General features: G+C 36.8%; 1 protein-coding gene across 4 annotated transcripts in view; it reads left to right on the forward strand.

Moving 5' to 3' along the window:
- Positions 1-12,920, forward strand: part of col7a1l (collagen type VII alpha 1-like) — a 96,365-nt gene that overhangs the window by 24,488 nt on the left and 58,957 nt on the right. For all 4 annotated transcript variants that reach the window (XM_073814666.1, XM_073814668.1, XM_073814667.1 and 1 more), the window contains exons 8-17: positions 108-237; positions 311-427; positions 793-948; positions 1,510-1,626; positions 2,362-2,508; positions 3,697-3,816; positions 10,970-11,128; positions 11,213-11,326; positions 11,594-11,743; positions 12,699-12,836. In XM_073814666.1, the coding sequence (XP_073670767.1) occupies positions 108-237; positions 311-427; positions 793-948; positions 1,510-1,626; positions 2,362-2,508; positions 3,697-3,816; positions 10,970-11,128; positions 11,213-11,326; positions 11,594-11,743; positions 12,699-12,836 (1,348 nt within the window). The remainder of the gene's footprint in view (positions 1-107; positions 238-310; positions 428-792; positions 949-1,509; positions 1,627-2,361; positions 2,509-3,696; positions 3,817-10,969; positions 11,129-11,212; positions 11,327-11,593; positions 11,744-12,698; positions 12,837-12,920) is intronic.

The raw sequence follows: 12,920 nt of genomic DNA on the forward strand, positions 1-12,920 counted from the left end.
GCAGATGGAAGGAAGCACATGGATAGGTTGATTTTGTGACAGCAACAAATGTGTGTGGTTTGGTTCCTACCGCAGACATACGAAGTAACATTCTCTTTTTTTCTTAGATCGATTTGAAAGGAGATGTCGGTAGTACCTCTGTAACTGAGTTAAGTCCAAAAACAGAGTATTCTCTCACTGTATATGCCATCTACCCCGGACGCATCGGCGAATCTGCCACTATTGTTGCAGAAACCCGTACGTGGCTCTAAATAAACGTAGTTCTGAATAAAAGCTTGCGTGCATATCTAATTTCTCTTTTGTGTTTTAGCTCCTGTGCCTCTGGTTGCCAACTTTCGTGTGATTGAAGAAGGACTGTTCTCCTTACGCCTTGGATGGACGCTGCCGCTTGGAAAAGTAGACAGCTATAAAATCTACATTCCAAGGAGTGAGAAAATCCAACCCATTTTAAGAATAATTTTCGCCGAAAATAAATTTCGCAGATGGGGAGCATATATATGTATATGCTGAATATGAGGAGCTCAGATACAAAAGACGCTAAATGCCACCTCCGTCAAAAATAAGATCATGATATTAACCGAACCGTTTATCAAATATTTCAAATCTGCTTAATCCCAGCCTCAGGCCATTCATAAATACAGCTTTGTCGAGTCAGATAAATGAAAACATGTCAGATGCACTAAGAGGGTTTTGCATCTTCATATGTATCTTAAATGCATATTGACATGCATTATGATCTCATGTCTAAGGCTATTTTATGATATTTAGTTTCTTATGTTTTTTCCACCCCAGCGGACAGACCCGGGCTCATTTATGAGCAGATGCTGGCAGGCGACATCTCCATTCATGTGATTGATGCCTTAGAAGAAGATAAAGACTACACGGTCAGCATCTACGCCATGTACCCAGAGGGCATCAGTGAGCCTGTGTCGGTCACTGGGAAAACATGTGAGCATCTTCATGATTTCTTGGTACAGTGGTATCAGATTGTATTACAAATGTACTTTGATATATATCATAAGATGAGTTATATGCATTATATTTCAAAGTACATACAATAACAATAGCAATGTCAATACAATTATTACAATTTCAAAACTCATAAATCTTATTAATTAAAAAATATGGTGCAATGCATGTTGCTCTAAGTGTATCCTGTTTTCTTCTTTTCTTTTTGATATGCACATTATTTCAGTATTTACTTTGGTGCTTTAAAAATTAATTTATCCTAGGATGTTGATTCATCCTGTTTGTTTGTGCTTAGTGATAATTAAACTCATAATTAATTTACCATGTCTTCACAGTTATTGTCTGTATTATTGATTTTTGCCACTAGATGGTGGTATAATCTTCAACAATAAACCTTAAGCATTATTTGACACTTTTATATTCTATACTTTTATTTGGCTCTATTTTCCAAACTATCCTTTATTTTTAATGCATTCAACTTTTTTAATGCATTATTCTGCCACCAAAATCCCTTTCCACTTATCACTTTATCCTTTATAGTAAAACTGGTTCCAGTTAAGCAACTGCTGGTACAGAATGCCACCACAGACACGGTGCAGGCCCGCTGGACTTCTGTCAGAGGAGCCACAGGATACAGACTCACCTGGTCATCATTAGGTAACCAGAACTAACTATTGTTTAATACTCACTAACTTATTATCTTCCAAATCTTCCCCTCACACGTAAGAAGTCTCTGAATAGGATGTGTAAGAGCTAATTTAATATGTTAATATTTGTATATTATTACTGTTGTTTGCTTATAGTGTTGATTTGCAAGTATTTACAAAGTAAATTTGTCTTTAAGTAAAAACTTTCTTTAAGATGCAATTCTAATATTTCCTATATTTCAATATTATTTCCTATGTTTTCTGTATGTATAATTTGTGGATGTGTAGTTTCTGAGCGATATTAAATTTGAATTTATTGAAAGGATAGCCCCTTGAGATGTAACATCTCATTTTCAAGGGGGTCCCAAATCCCATATTGTGCAGGTGCATGCAGAGAAATAAGAGAGAAACAGTTTTCTTACCACTTTGTGGATAAAAGTTGTGTTTAAACATTTAAGGAAACACAAGTTTTACCAAGTGTAATTCAATGAAAAGGATCTTTGTTTATTGTGGTGTTTTTATGTTTGGATTAAACTTGTTTATGGATTTTTTAACTGACTTCTGTGACAAGAAAAAATAAATTTTTCCTGCCACAAGTGAAGTACTTTGCATCTTCATTTTTGAAGTATATTTAGTGTGCATGGCACAAACTATAAGACAAATACTCAGAAAACCCACTAACATATCTGTGATTTGTCATCTGTTTAAGTTTTAATAAAAATGAAATTTATTCCTATTTTGGCAGAGGGGCACATAGAAAATGTGAACCTGGGGGACAACTTTAATTTCTACATGGTGCAGGGTCTACATGCTGGCACGGAGTACACTGTAACCATCAACCCCATTTTTGGGGACATTGAAGGGCCTGTTACCACTGCCAAAGCAAAGACATGTGAGTTATGTGCATTTCATTTAAGGGCTCAACAAAGAATTTGATTTGAAAGATTTCATACTGCACTTAAATTTGTATATATGTTCTCACTTTATAAAAAATATTAAGAGTTCAGATTCAAAATCCACTAAACGCGAATGCTCTCATTACGTATTATACGTCCATTAAATACTTTTGTTTCAAATCTGCTTAACTCAGAAATACCAGTTTGATTAAATGCTATGTCCCTTTTTCAGCAAAGTCCTCAAAGTGCATGGAAAACAAATTGGATGAACAATTAAGCGCTTATGGGTCAGATTTCAGTTGTTGAGCAGTAAGAGTTTTTTACCCGCCTTACTCAATAAATTAGGATATTGAATGGATTTTGAGCCTGTTGCCTTTATTCATAATTGACCGTGAGTCTCTGGAGAGAGATGGGGTGGGATTGGGAAACAACCGTGGATCACATTCAAACGTGAGTGCCTTGTAAGTACTTGGATCTGAGTACAACCTGAATGTGGCAGTCACATGCATCACAGCGCCCCCTAATGTGTGGTTCAGTTTCTGCATGATTTTTGGGTGCGATATGGATTTAAACAGACAACAGTACCGATATCGATATTAAACACTTGTATAAAATACTATACAGTTAGCATATTAACTAGTTTATTTCTACATCAAATTATTTTTTACTGAACATGGATTGGATGTTAACATTCAACTGACCAACATAATAAGAGAGGCACATAAGTAAGATAAAATTTTGACAATTTTTTTTTTTTGGTCTTTCTGAGATTTTGAAAAAATTCTGACTTTCATCATTTGCAATGTTTCTAGTTGTATCTTTAGAGATTTTGCAACTTTTAACTATGTCTCATCCTAAAAAGTTTTTGAAAATGGAGGTTTTTGCCAAAAAAGCTTGCATGCACTTAGAGGGTTTTGCAGCGAAAGACTGCAACAAGTTTAAATTTGTTAGTACTGATGAAATGACTAATGTTACATTTGTGAAAATAAGGCATTTCAAATACTGACTAATAACCTTTTTATTGACACTAATGTGAAATTACTGAACCTAAACATAAGAGCCTAATAAAAAAACTAATTTACGAAAATACATTTTAGATGCACTTAGAGGGTTTTGCATCGGAACTCTTTATATTTACATTACCGTACCATAAATAATAATATGATGCTCTGTCTCTATGTAAGTGGAAAGCAGTGCAGTTCAGACATTGAGGGCGACTGCAGTGAGCACTAACAGTGCTGTTACCATATGGAACTCTGTCCCCGGGGCCACAGGCTACAGACTGGCTTGGGGCCCGACTGCAGGTACCTCTATTAAAACCCTCAATATTCTCATGTTCTCTCTTCTTTCTCGTCACCTTGCCCTTGACAACTTTTATTCTCTCTCTTCCGGTTTCTCTGATTCATACTCCCTTTTTCACAAAAGCGTTAGGTTGGTGACAACATGAGGTGTCGGTGCATCGCCTCGTGACTCATTTCTTCAACTTTAGCTGCGAGTTTAAGAGAATTTATGTGTGCGTTTGAGAAAGAGAGATGGTTTGTGAGGTATGAATCGATGTCACCTCGGAGGCCCTCTAAAAGGAGAGGCTTTGAAAGTTACTCTTTCCTGTCACTATGATGGGCTCCGGGCCCCTGGATTCAAAGAGAAACCCGGAGGATCGTTGTGATAAAGCGAGGCTTCTGTGACTCATACTGCACACCCTGACAGATTCGTATAGATGAGTTTGAAGAAGAGTTCTTGCATCGCAGAAGAAGGAGAGGGAAAGTGAGGGCGAGACAGGGAAAATTAGGTAGAGGGAGAGGCTAAGGTGATTGATCGAAACAGATGAGAGATAAGAGATAAAACAGGTTACCTGGCATCACTTCATTAGGTCTATTTATATATATATAGCAGGTTCAAGCATTTGAGACTGTATTGAAATTAATGTACATGATTCAAGATCTAATTTAAACTTTGAAATGAGCAGAAAGTTTTAAGACTTTGATGAATTTTCAATAATGAAGCGGGGACATATATATATATACATATATTTACTTTTAAAGTAATATTTAAAATTTATAAGAAGTGTTTAAAGTTTTATAATAAGTTTTGACAGTGAACTTGTTAACGTGTTTATTTTATCATTAGAGCAAAAGTGGGACATACAAAATAATTTTTAATTATTGTCAGATGAATATTTGTAGCTAATATGAATTTCTCCAGGAAGAAAAAACACAAATTAGGATTATTTTTATGGATTTTGGACTTTTGGACCTCTCACTGTCAGAAAAAAATATCAGAAGTGGTCCCTAGCTGTCACTGTTGCGATACCCTTTCAAAAAGTACACCTTTGTGCCTATAGGGACGTATTGGTACCAAAGAGTGCATATTAGTACTTCAAAGGTACGTAATGGTACCAAAGAGTGCATATTAGTACCTCAAATGTACATATTGGTACCAAAAAGTGCATATTAGTACCTCAAAGGTACACAGTGGTACCAAAGAGTGCATATTAGTACCGAAACACATATGTACTTGTACCAAAGAGTGCATATTAGTACATCAAAAGTACATACTGGTACCAAAGAGTGCATAGTAGTACCTAAACACGTATGTACTTGTACCAAAGAGTGCACATTAGGACCTCAAATGTACATATTTGTACATAAAGTGCATATTAGTAACTAAACACGTTTGTACTTGAACCAAAGAGTGCATACTAGTACCTGAAATGTACACATTGGTACCAAAAAGTGCATATTAGTACCTCAAAGGTACACAGTTGTACCAAAGAGTGCATATTAGTACCGAAACACGTATGTACTTGTACCAAAGAGTGCATATTAGTACATCAAAGGTACATACTGCTACCAAAGAGTGCATATTAGTACCTAAACATCTATGTACTTGTACCAAAGAGTGCACATTAGGACCTCAAATGTACATACAGTGTATTTGTACCAAAAAGTGCATATTAGTACCTAAACACGTATGTACTGGTACCAAAGAGTCCATATGAGTACTTCAAAGGTACGTACTGGTACCAAAGAGTGCAAATTAGTACCTCAAGCTATATTTTGGTATTAAAGAGTGCATATAAGTGCCTGAAAGGTACACATTGGTACCAAAGAGTGCATATTAGTACCTGAAATGTACACATTGGTACCAAAAAGTGCATATTAGTACCTCAAAGGTACACAGTGGTACCAAAGAGTGCATATTAGTACCGAAACACGTATGTACTTGTACCAAAGAGTGCATATTAGTACATCAAAGGTACATACTGGTACCAAAGACTGCATATTAGTACATCAAAGGTACATACTGGTACCAAAGAGTGCATATTAGTACCTAAACATCTATGTACTTGTACCAAAGAGTGCACATTAGGACCTCAAATGTACATACAGTGTATTTGTACCAAAAAGTGCATATTAGTACCTAAACACGTATGTACTGGTACCAAAGAGTCCATATTAGTACCTCAAAGTTACATACTGGTACCAAAGAGTCCATATTAGTACCTCAAAGTTACATACTGGTACCAAAGAGTGCATATTAGTACCTAAACATCTATGTACTTGTACCAAAGAGTGCACATTAGGACCTCAAATGTAGATACAGTGTATTTGTACCAAAAAGTACATATTAGTACCTAAACACGTATGTACTGGTACCAAAGAGTCCATATGAGTACTTCAAAGGTACGTACTGGTACCAAAGAGTGCAAATTAGTACCTAAACACGTATGTACTGGTACCAAAGAGTCCATATTAGTACCTCAAAGTTACATACTGGTACCAAAGAGTGCATATTAGTACCTAAACACGTATGTACTGGTACCAAAGAGTCCATATGAGTACTTCAAAGGTACGTACTGGTACCAAAGAGTGCAAATTAGTACCTAAACACGTATGTACTGGTACCAAAGAGTCCATGTTAGTACCTCAAAGTTACATACTGGTACCAAAGAGTGCAAATTAGTACCTAAACACGTATGTACTGGTACCAAAGAGTCCATATTAGTACCTCAAAGTTACATACTGGTACCAAAGAGTGCAAATTAGTACCTAAACACGTATGTACTGGTACCAAAGAGTCCATATGAGTACTTCAAAGGTACGTACTGGTACCAAAGAGTGCAAATTAGTACCTAAACACGTATGTACTGGTACCAAAGAGTCCATATTAGTACCTCAAAGTTACATACTGGTACCAAAGAGTGCAAATTAGTACCTAAACACGTATGTACTGGTACCAAAGAGTCCATATGAGTACTTCAAAGGTACGTACTGGTACCAAAGAGTGCAAATTAGTACCTAAACACGTATGTACTGGTACCAAAGAGTCCATATTAGTACCTCAAAGTTACATACTGGTACCAAAGAGTGCATATTAGTACCTAAACATCTATGTACTTGTACCAAAGAGTGCACATTAGGACCTCAAATGTAGATACAGTGTATTTGTACCAAAAAGTACATATTAGTACCTAAACACGTATGTACTGGTACCAAAGAGTCCATATGAGTACTTCAAAGGTACGTACTGGTACCAAAGAGTGCAAATTAGTACCTCAAGCTATATTTTGGTATTAAAGAGTGCATATAAGTGCCTGAAAGGTACACATTGGTACCAAAGAGTGCATATTAGTACCTGAAATGTACACATTGGTACCAAAAAGTGCATATTAGTACCTCAAAGGTACATACTGCTACCAAAGAGTGCATATTAGTACCTAAACATCTATGTACTTGTACCAAAGAGTGCACATTAGGACCTCAAATGTACATACAGTGTATTTGTACCAAAAAGTGCATATTAGTACCTAAACACGTATGTACTGGTACCAAAGAGTCCATATTAGTACCTCAAAGTTACATACTGGTACCAAAGAGTGCATATTAGTACATCAAAGGTACATACTGGTACCAAAGAGTGCATATTAGTACATCAAAGGTACATACTGGTACCAAAGAGTGCATATTAGTACCTAAACACGTATGTACTGGTACCAAAGAGTCCATATTAGTACCTCAAAGTTACATACTGGTACCAAAGAGTGCATATTAGTACATCAAAGGTACATACTGGTACCAAAGAGTGCATATTAGTACATCAAAGGTACATACTGGTACCAAAGAGTGCATATTAGTACATCAAAGGTACATACTGGTACCAAAGAGTGCATATTAGTACATCAAAGGTACATACTGGTACCAAAGACTGCATATTAGTACATCAAAGGTACATACTGGTACCAAAGAGTGCGTATTAGTACCTAAACATCTATGTACTTGTACCAAAGAGTGCACATTAGGACCTCAAATGTACATACAGTGTATTTGTACCAAAAAGTGCATATTAGTACCTAAACACGTATGTACTGGTACCAAAGAGTCCATATTAGTACCTCAAAGTTACATACTGGTACCAAAGAGTCCATATTAGTACCTCAAAGTTACATACTGGTACCAAAGAGTGCATATTAGTACCTAAACATCTATGTACTTGTACCAAAGAGTGCACATTAGGACCTCAAATGTAGATACAGTGTATTTGTACCAAAAAGTACATATTAGTACCTAAACACGTATGTACTGGTACCAAAGAGTCCATATGAGTACTTCAAAGGTACGTACTGGTACCAAAGAGTGCAAATTAGTACCTAAACACGTATGTACTGGTACCAAAGAGTCCATATTAGTACCTCAAAGTTACATACTGGTACCAAAGAGTGCATATTAGTACCTAAACACGTATGTACTGGTACCAAAGAGTCCATATGAGTACTTCAAAGGTACGTACTGGTACCAAAGAGTGCAAATTAGTACCTAAACACGTATGTACTGGTACCAAAGAGTCCATATTAGTACCTCAAAGTTACATACTGGTACCAAAGAGTGCAAATTAGTACCTAAACACGTATGTACTGGTACCAAAGAGTCCATATTAGTACCTCAAAGTTACATACTGGTACCAAAGAGTGCAAATTAGTACCTAAACACGTATGTACTGGTACCAAAGAGTCCATATGAGTACTTCAAAGGTACGTACTGGTACCAAAGAGTGCAAATTAGTACCTAAACACGTATGTACTGGTACCAAAGAGTCCATATTAGTACCTCAAAGTTACATACTGGTACCAAAGAGTGCAAATTAGTACCTAAACACGTATGTACTGGTACCAAAGAGTCCATATGAGTACTTCAAAGGTACGTACTGGTACCAAAGAGTGCAAATTAGTACCTAAACACGTATGTACTGGTACCAAAGAGTCCATATTAGTACCTCAAAGTTACATACTGGTACCAAAGAGTGCATATTAGTACCTAAACATCTATGTACTTGTACCAAAGAGTGCACATTAGGACCTCAAATGTAGATACAGTGTATTTGTACCAAAAAGTACATATTAGTACCTAAACACGTATGTACTGGTACCAAAGAGTCCATATGAGTACTTCAAAGGTACGTACTGGTACCAAAGAGTGCAAATTAGTACCTCAAGCTATATTTTGGTATTAAAGAGTGCATATAAGTGCCTGAAAGGTACACATTGGTACCAAAGAGTGCATATTAGTACCTGAAATGTACACATTGGTACCAAAAAGTGCATATTAGTACCTCAAAGGTACATACTGCTACCAAAGAGTGCATATTAGTACCTAAACATCTATGTACTTGTACCAAAGAGTGCACATTAGGACCTCAAATGTACATACAGTGTATTTGTACCAAAAAGTGCATATTAGTACCTAAACACGTATGTACTGGTACCAAAGAGTCCATATTAGTACCTCAAAGTTACATACTGGTACCAAAGAGTGCATATTAGTACATCAAAGGTACATACTGGTACCAAAGAGTGCATATTAGTACATCAAAGGTACATACTGGTACCAAAGAGTGCATATTAGTACCTAAACATCTATGTACTTGTACCAAAGAGTGCACATTAGGACCTCAAATGTACATACAGTGTATTTGTACCAAAAAGTGCATATTAGTACCTAAACACGTATGTACTGGTACCAAAGAGTCCATATTAGTACCTCAAAGTTACATACTGGTACCAAAGAGTGCATATTGGTACCTCAAAGTTACATACTGGTACCAAAGAGTGCATATTAGTACCTAAACATCTATGTACTTGTACCAAAGAGTGCACATTAGGATCTCAAATGTAGATACAGTGTATTTGTACCAAAAAGTACATATTAGTACCTAAACACGTATGTACTGGTACCAAAGAGTCCATATGAGTACTTCAAAGGTACGTACTGGTACCAAAGAGTGCAAATTAGTACCTCAAGCTATATTTTGGTATTAAAGAGTGCATATAAGTGCCTGAAAGGTACACATTGGTACCAAAGAGTGCATATTAGTACCTGAAATGTACACATTGGTACCAAAAAGTGCATATTAGTACCTCAAAGGTACATACTGCTACCAAAGAGTGCATATTAGTACCTAAACATCTATGTACTTGTACCAAAGAGTGCACATTAGGACCTCAAATGTACATACAGTGTATTTGTACCAAAAAGTGCATATTAGTACCTAAACACGTATGTACTGGTACCAAAGAGTCCATATTAGTACCTCAAAGTTACATACTGGTACCAAAGAGTGCATATTAGTACATCAAAGGTACATACTGGTACCAAAGAGTGCATATTAGTACATCAAAGGTACATACTGGTACCAAAGAGTGCATATTAGTACCTAAACATCTATGTACTTGTACCAAAGAGTGCACATTAGGACCTCAAATGTACATACAGTGTATTTGTACCAAAAAGTGCATATTAGTACCTAAACACGTATGTACTGGTACCAAAGAGTCCATATTAGTACCTCAAAGTTACATACTGGTACCAAAGAGTGCATATTGGTACCTCAAAGTTACATACTGGTACCAAAGAGTGCATATTAGTACCTAAACATCTATGTACTTGTACCAAAGAGTGCACATTAGGATCTCAAATGTAGATACAGTGTATTTGTACCAAAAAGTACATATTAGTACCTAAACACGTATGTACTGGTACCAAAGAGTCCATATGAGTACTTCAAATGTACGTACTGGTACCAAAGAGTGCAAATTAGTACCTCAAGCTATATTTTGGTATTAAAGAGTGCATATAAGTGCCTGAAAGGTACCCATTGGTACCAAAGAGTTCATATGGGTACCTCAAATGTACATACTGGTACCAAAAAGTGCATAATTTGTACCTCAAAGGTACACAATAGTACCAAAGACAGTGTATTAGTACCTCAAATTGGTACCAAATGTATACATATCTTCACATATGGCACATTAGGACCTTTTGAAAGGGTAGTGCCCCAGTGACAGCTAGGGACCATTTTTTCTGACAGTGTATCCTCCTGTTTTCTGTCTCTACCTTTATAATTGTATAATAATAATACATGCACCAAAGTTTATACATACTGTATATATATTTGTGCGTTAAGAGTTCACAGGGAGAGATCGACCCAGGCAGCTGGCTTTGAATGGCAGTGCTACTGAATATGCTTTGAAAAACCTGGCTCACGATACCGAGTATGTTCTGTCTCTGTACGTGCTCTTTGGTTCTGTGGTCGGACCCGGCATCACCGCTACATTCAGGACCTGTGAGTGACCTGACATGTTGTCATGTTTTCTTGATGGACACATTCTGACAACAGGGTTCTCACATCACATGCTCTGTTTTCCAGCGCCTCTTGGATACGTGTCAAATTTTAAAGTGACATCGTACACAAGCTCTGCCATTGAGGTGGAGTGGAGTCCGATCGTAGGAGCTACAGAGTACAAACTCACCTGGAGTTCAGGTAAAAAATAATGAAACATTTTAAGGATTAGTATGATCATGGAGTGTTCCTGTGGCTCAATGGGTAGAGCATTGCACTAGCAATGGAAATGCTATAATATAGGTTTGATCCCCTGATAAAATTAATTTAAAGATTACATGCATTGTTTGGTTGCTCTGGATAAAAGTGCTTAAGTTATATTTTGAACAGTTTTGTGCATGCAGTCAAACTTCTTTCTTTCTTTGATAACATAACACAATTGAATTAAATGTGTGTGTATTTTCGCAGACTTTCTGCATCCCCAGAGCCGCTATCTTGACCGCAGCGTTTTAAAACACAGCATATCTGGTCTTCATCCAAACACTGCTTATTCAATCAGCATTCATGCTGTCTACAGCAACACAGAAGGGCCGGAAATCTCCCTTTCCCAGCGAACAGGTACCGACCAACTCCAAGAAAACACATTAAGAACATTAAGCTCATTCACAAACCTAAAAATACTAGTTATTTTTCCATTTAAATGGTGGCAGATGCTAATTGCACTCTATGTTGGGCTTTTTGCATTTATATTAATAGACTTGTTGTAAATGCAGACAGTAAATAATAGGGTGAGGAGTAGCTGCAGATTGGTGGGAGGATTGAAGTTAAATGCGAACTCTGGTTACCCACACAAATAGCCTAATACATATCCTAGACCAGAATGATAGCAAAAATGTAATGGTTTAAGTATATACCGCTCCATTTATTGTTGCAAAGTGTTACAAAGTGTTTCACTTTGTTCTTCTTGACATGGCATGTCTTTACCATTTAAGAGAGCTTTGTTTTGCTCTGTGTGTCCTTTGCAATAAAAGCTGATTAACAGACATGCGTCTTTTATCAAAGCCATAAGAAGAAAACTCTGATGGGTTAATTAAGCGTTTCAGGCAGCCGAGGGCGGGGATATGGAGATGTTACGCCCGTTGTTCCAAAGGGATTGTGGGATATCAGGAGATTGATTGACAGCTCCTGTGTTTTGAGCCCCCAGCTTTAGGAGCACAGATGTCTGGAGCAGTATTTTTACTGAAGCTGTGTGCTGTGTGTGTGCACATCGCATATGTGTTTCACTGCTGTCAGTATCACTGTTATCAGCACATCTCTACTTAAAACATCTGTGCTTGATACGAAAGGAAAGACAGTGAAGACATTTCTGTTGGTTTATACATTAAAGCGTTATGTAAGTGCATAGGTATCAACATATATCATAAGTTTGCAAACAGTAAGGATACTGACACATCTCATAATACATTTATACTAAAAAGGACCGTGGAATACTTTCCAAAGGTTTGAGTTAAGAGGATAGGTGAAATATTTTTAATTTCACATGATCAAGTAATACTTTTGCCTTGTTTTACAGCGTCTTTGACAGACTCTGAGCTTATTGAGACAGTTCGTGAAGTACGGGTGGTAGACACTGGTGCCAACTCCTTCAAACTGGGCTGGAAGAAAACACCAGGGGTCACTGGGTACAAAATCACCTGGGTCCCCTTCCATGGTGGGCACTGACATTTATTAAATATTGCTACTTTTTTACTATTATTATTATTATTACTACAAACAGCAATACAAATATTTATTT

The sequence above is a fragment of the Paramisgurnus dabryanus genome, chromosome 1 (assembly GCF_030506205.2).
Source record: "Paramisgurnus dabryanus chromosome 1, PD_genome_1.1, whole genome shotgun sequence".
Lineage (NCBI taxonomy): Eukaryota > Metazoa > Chordata > Actinopteri > Cypriniformes > Cobitidae > Paramisgurnus > Paramisgurnus dabryanus.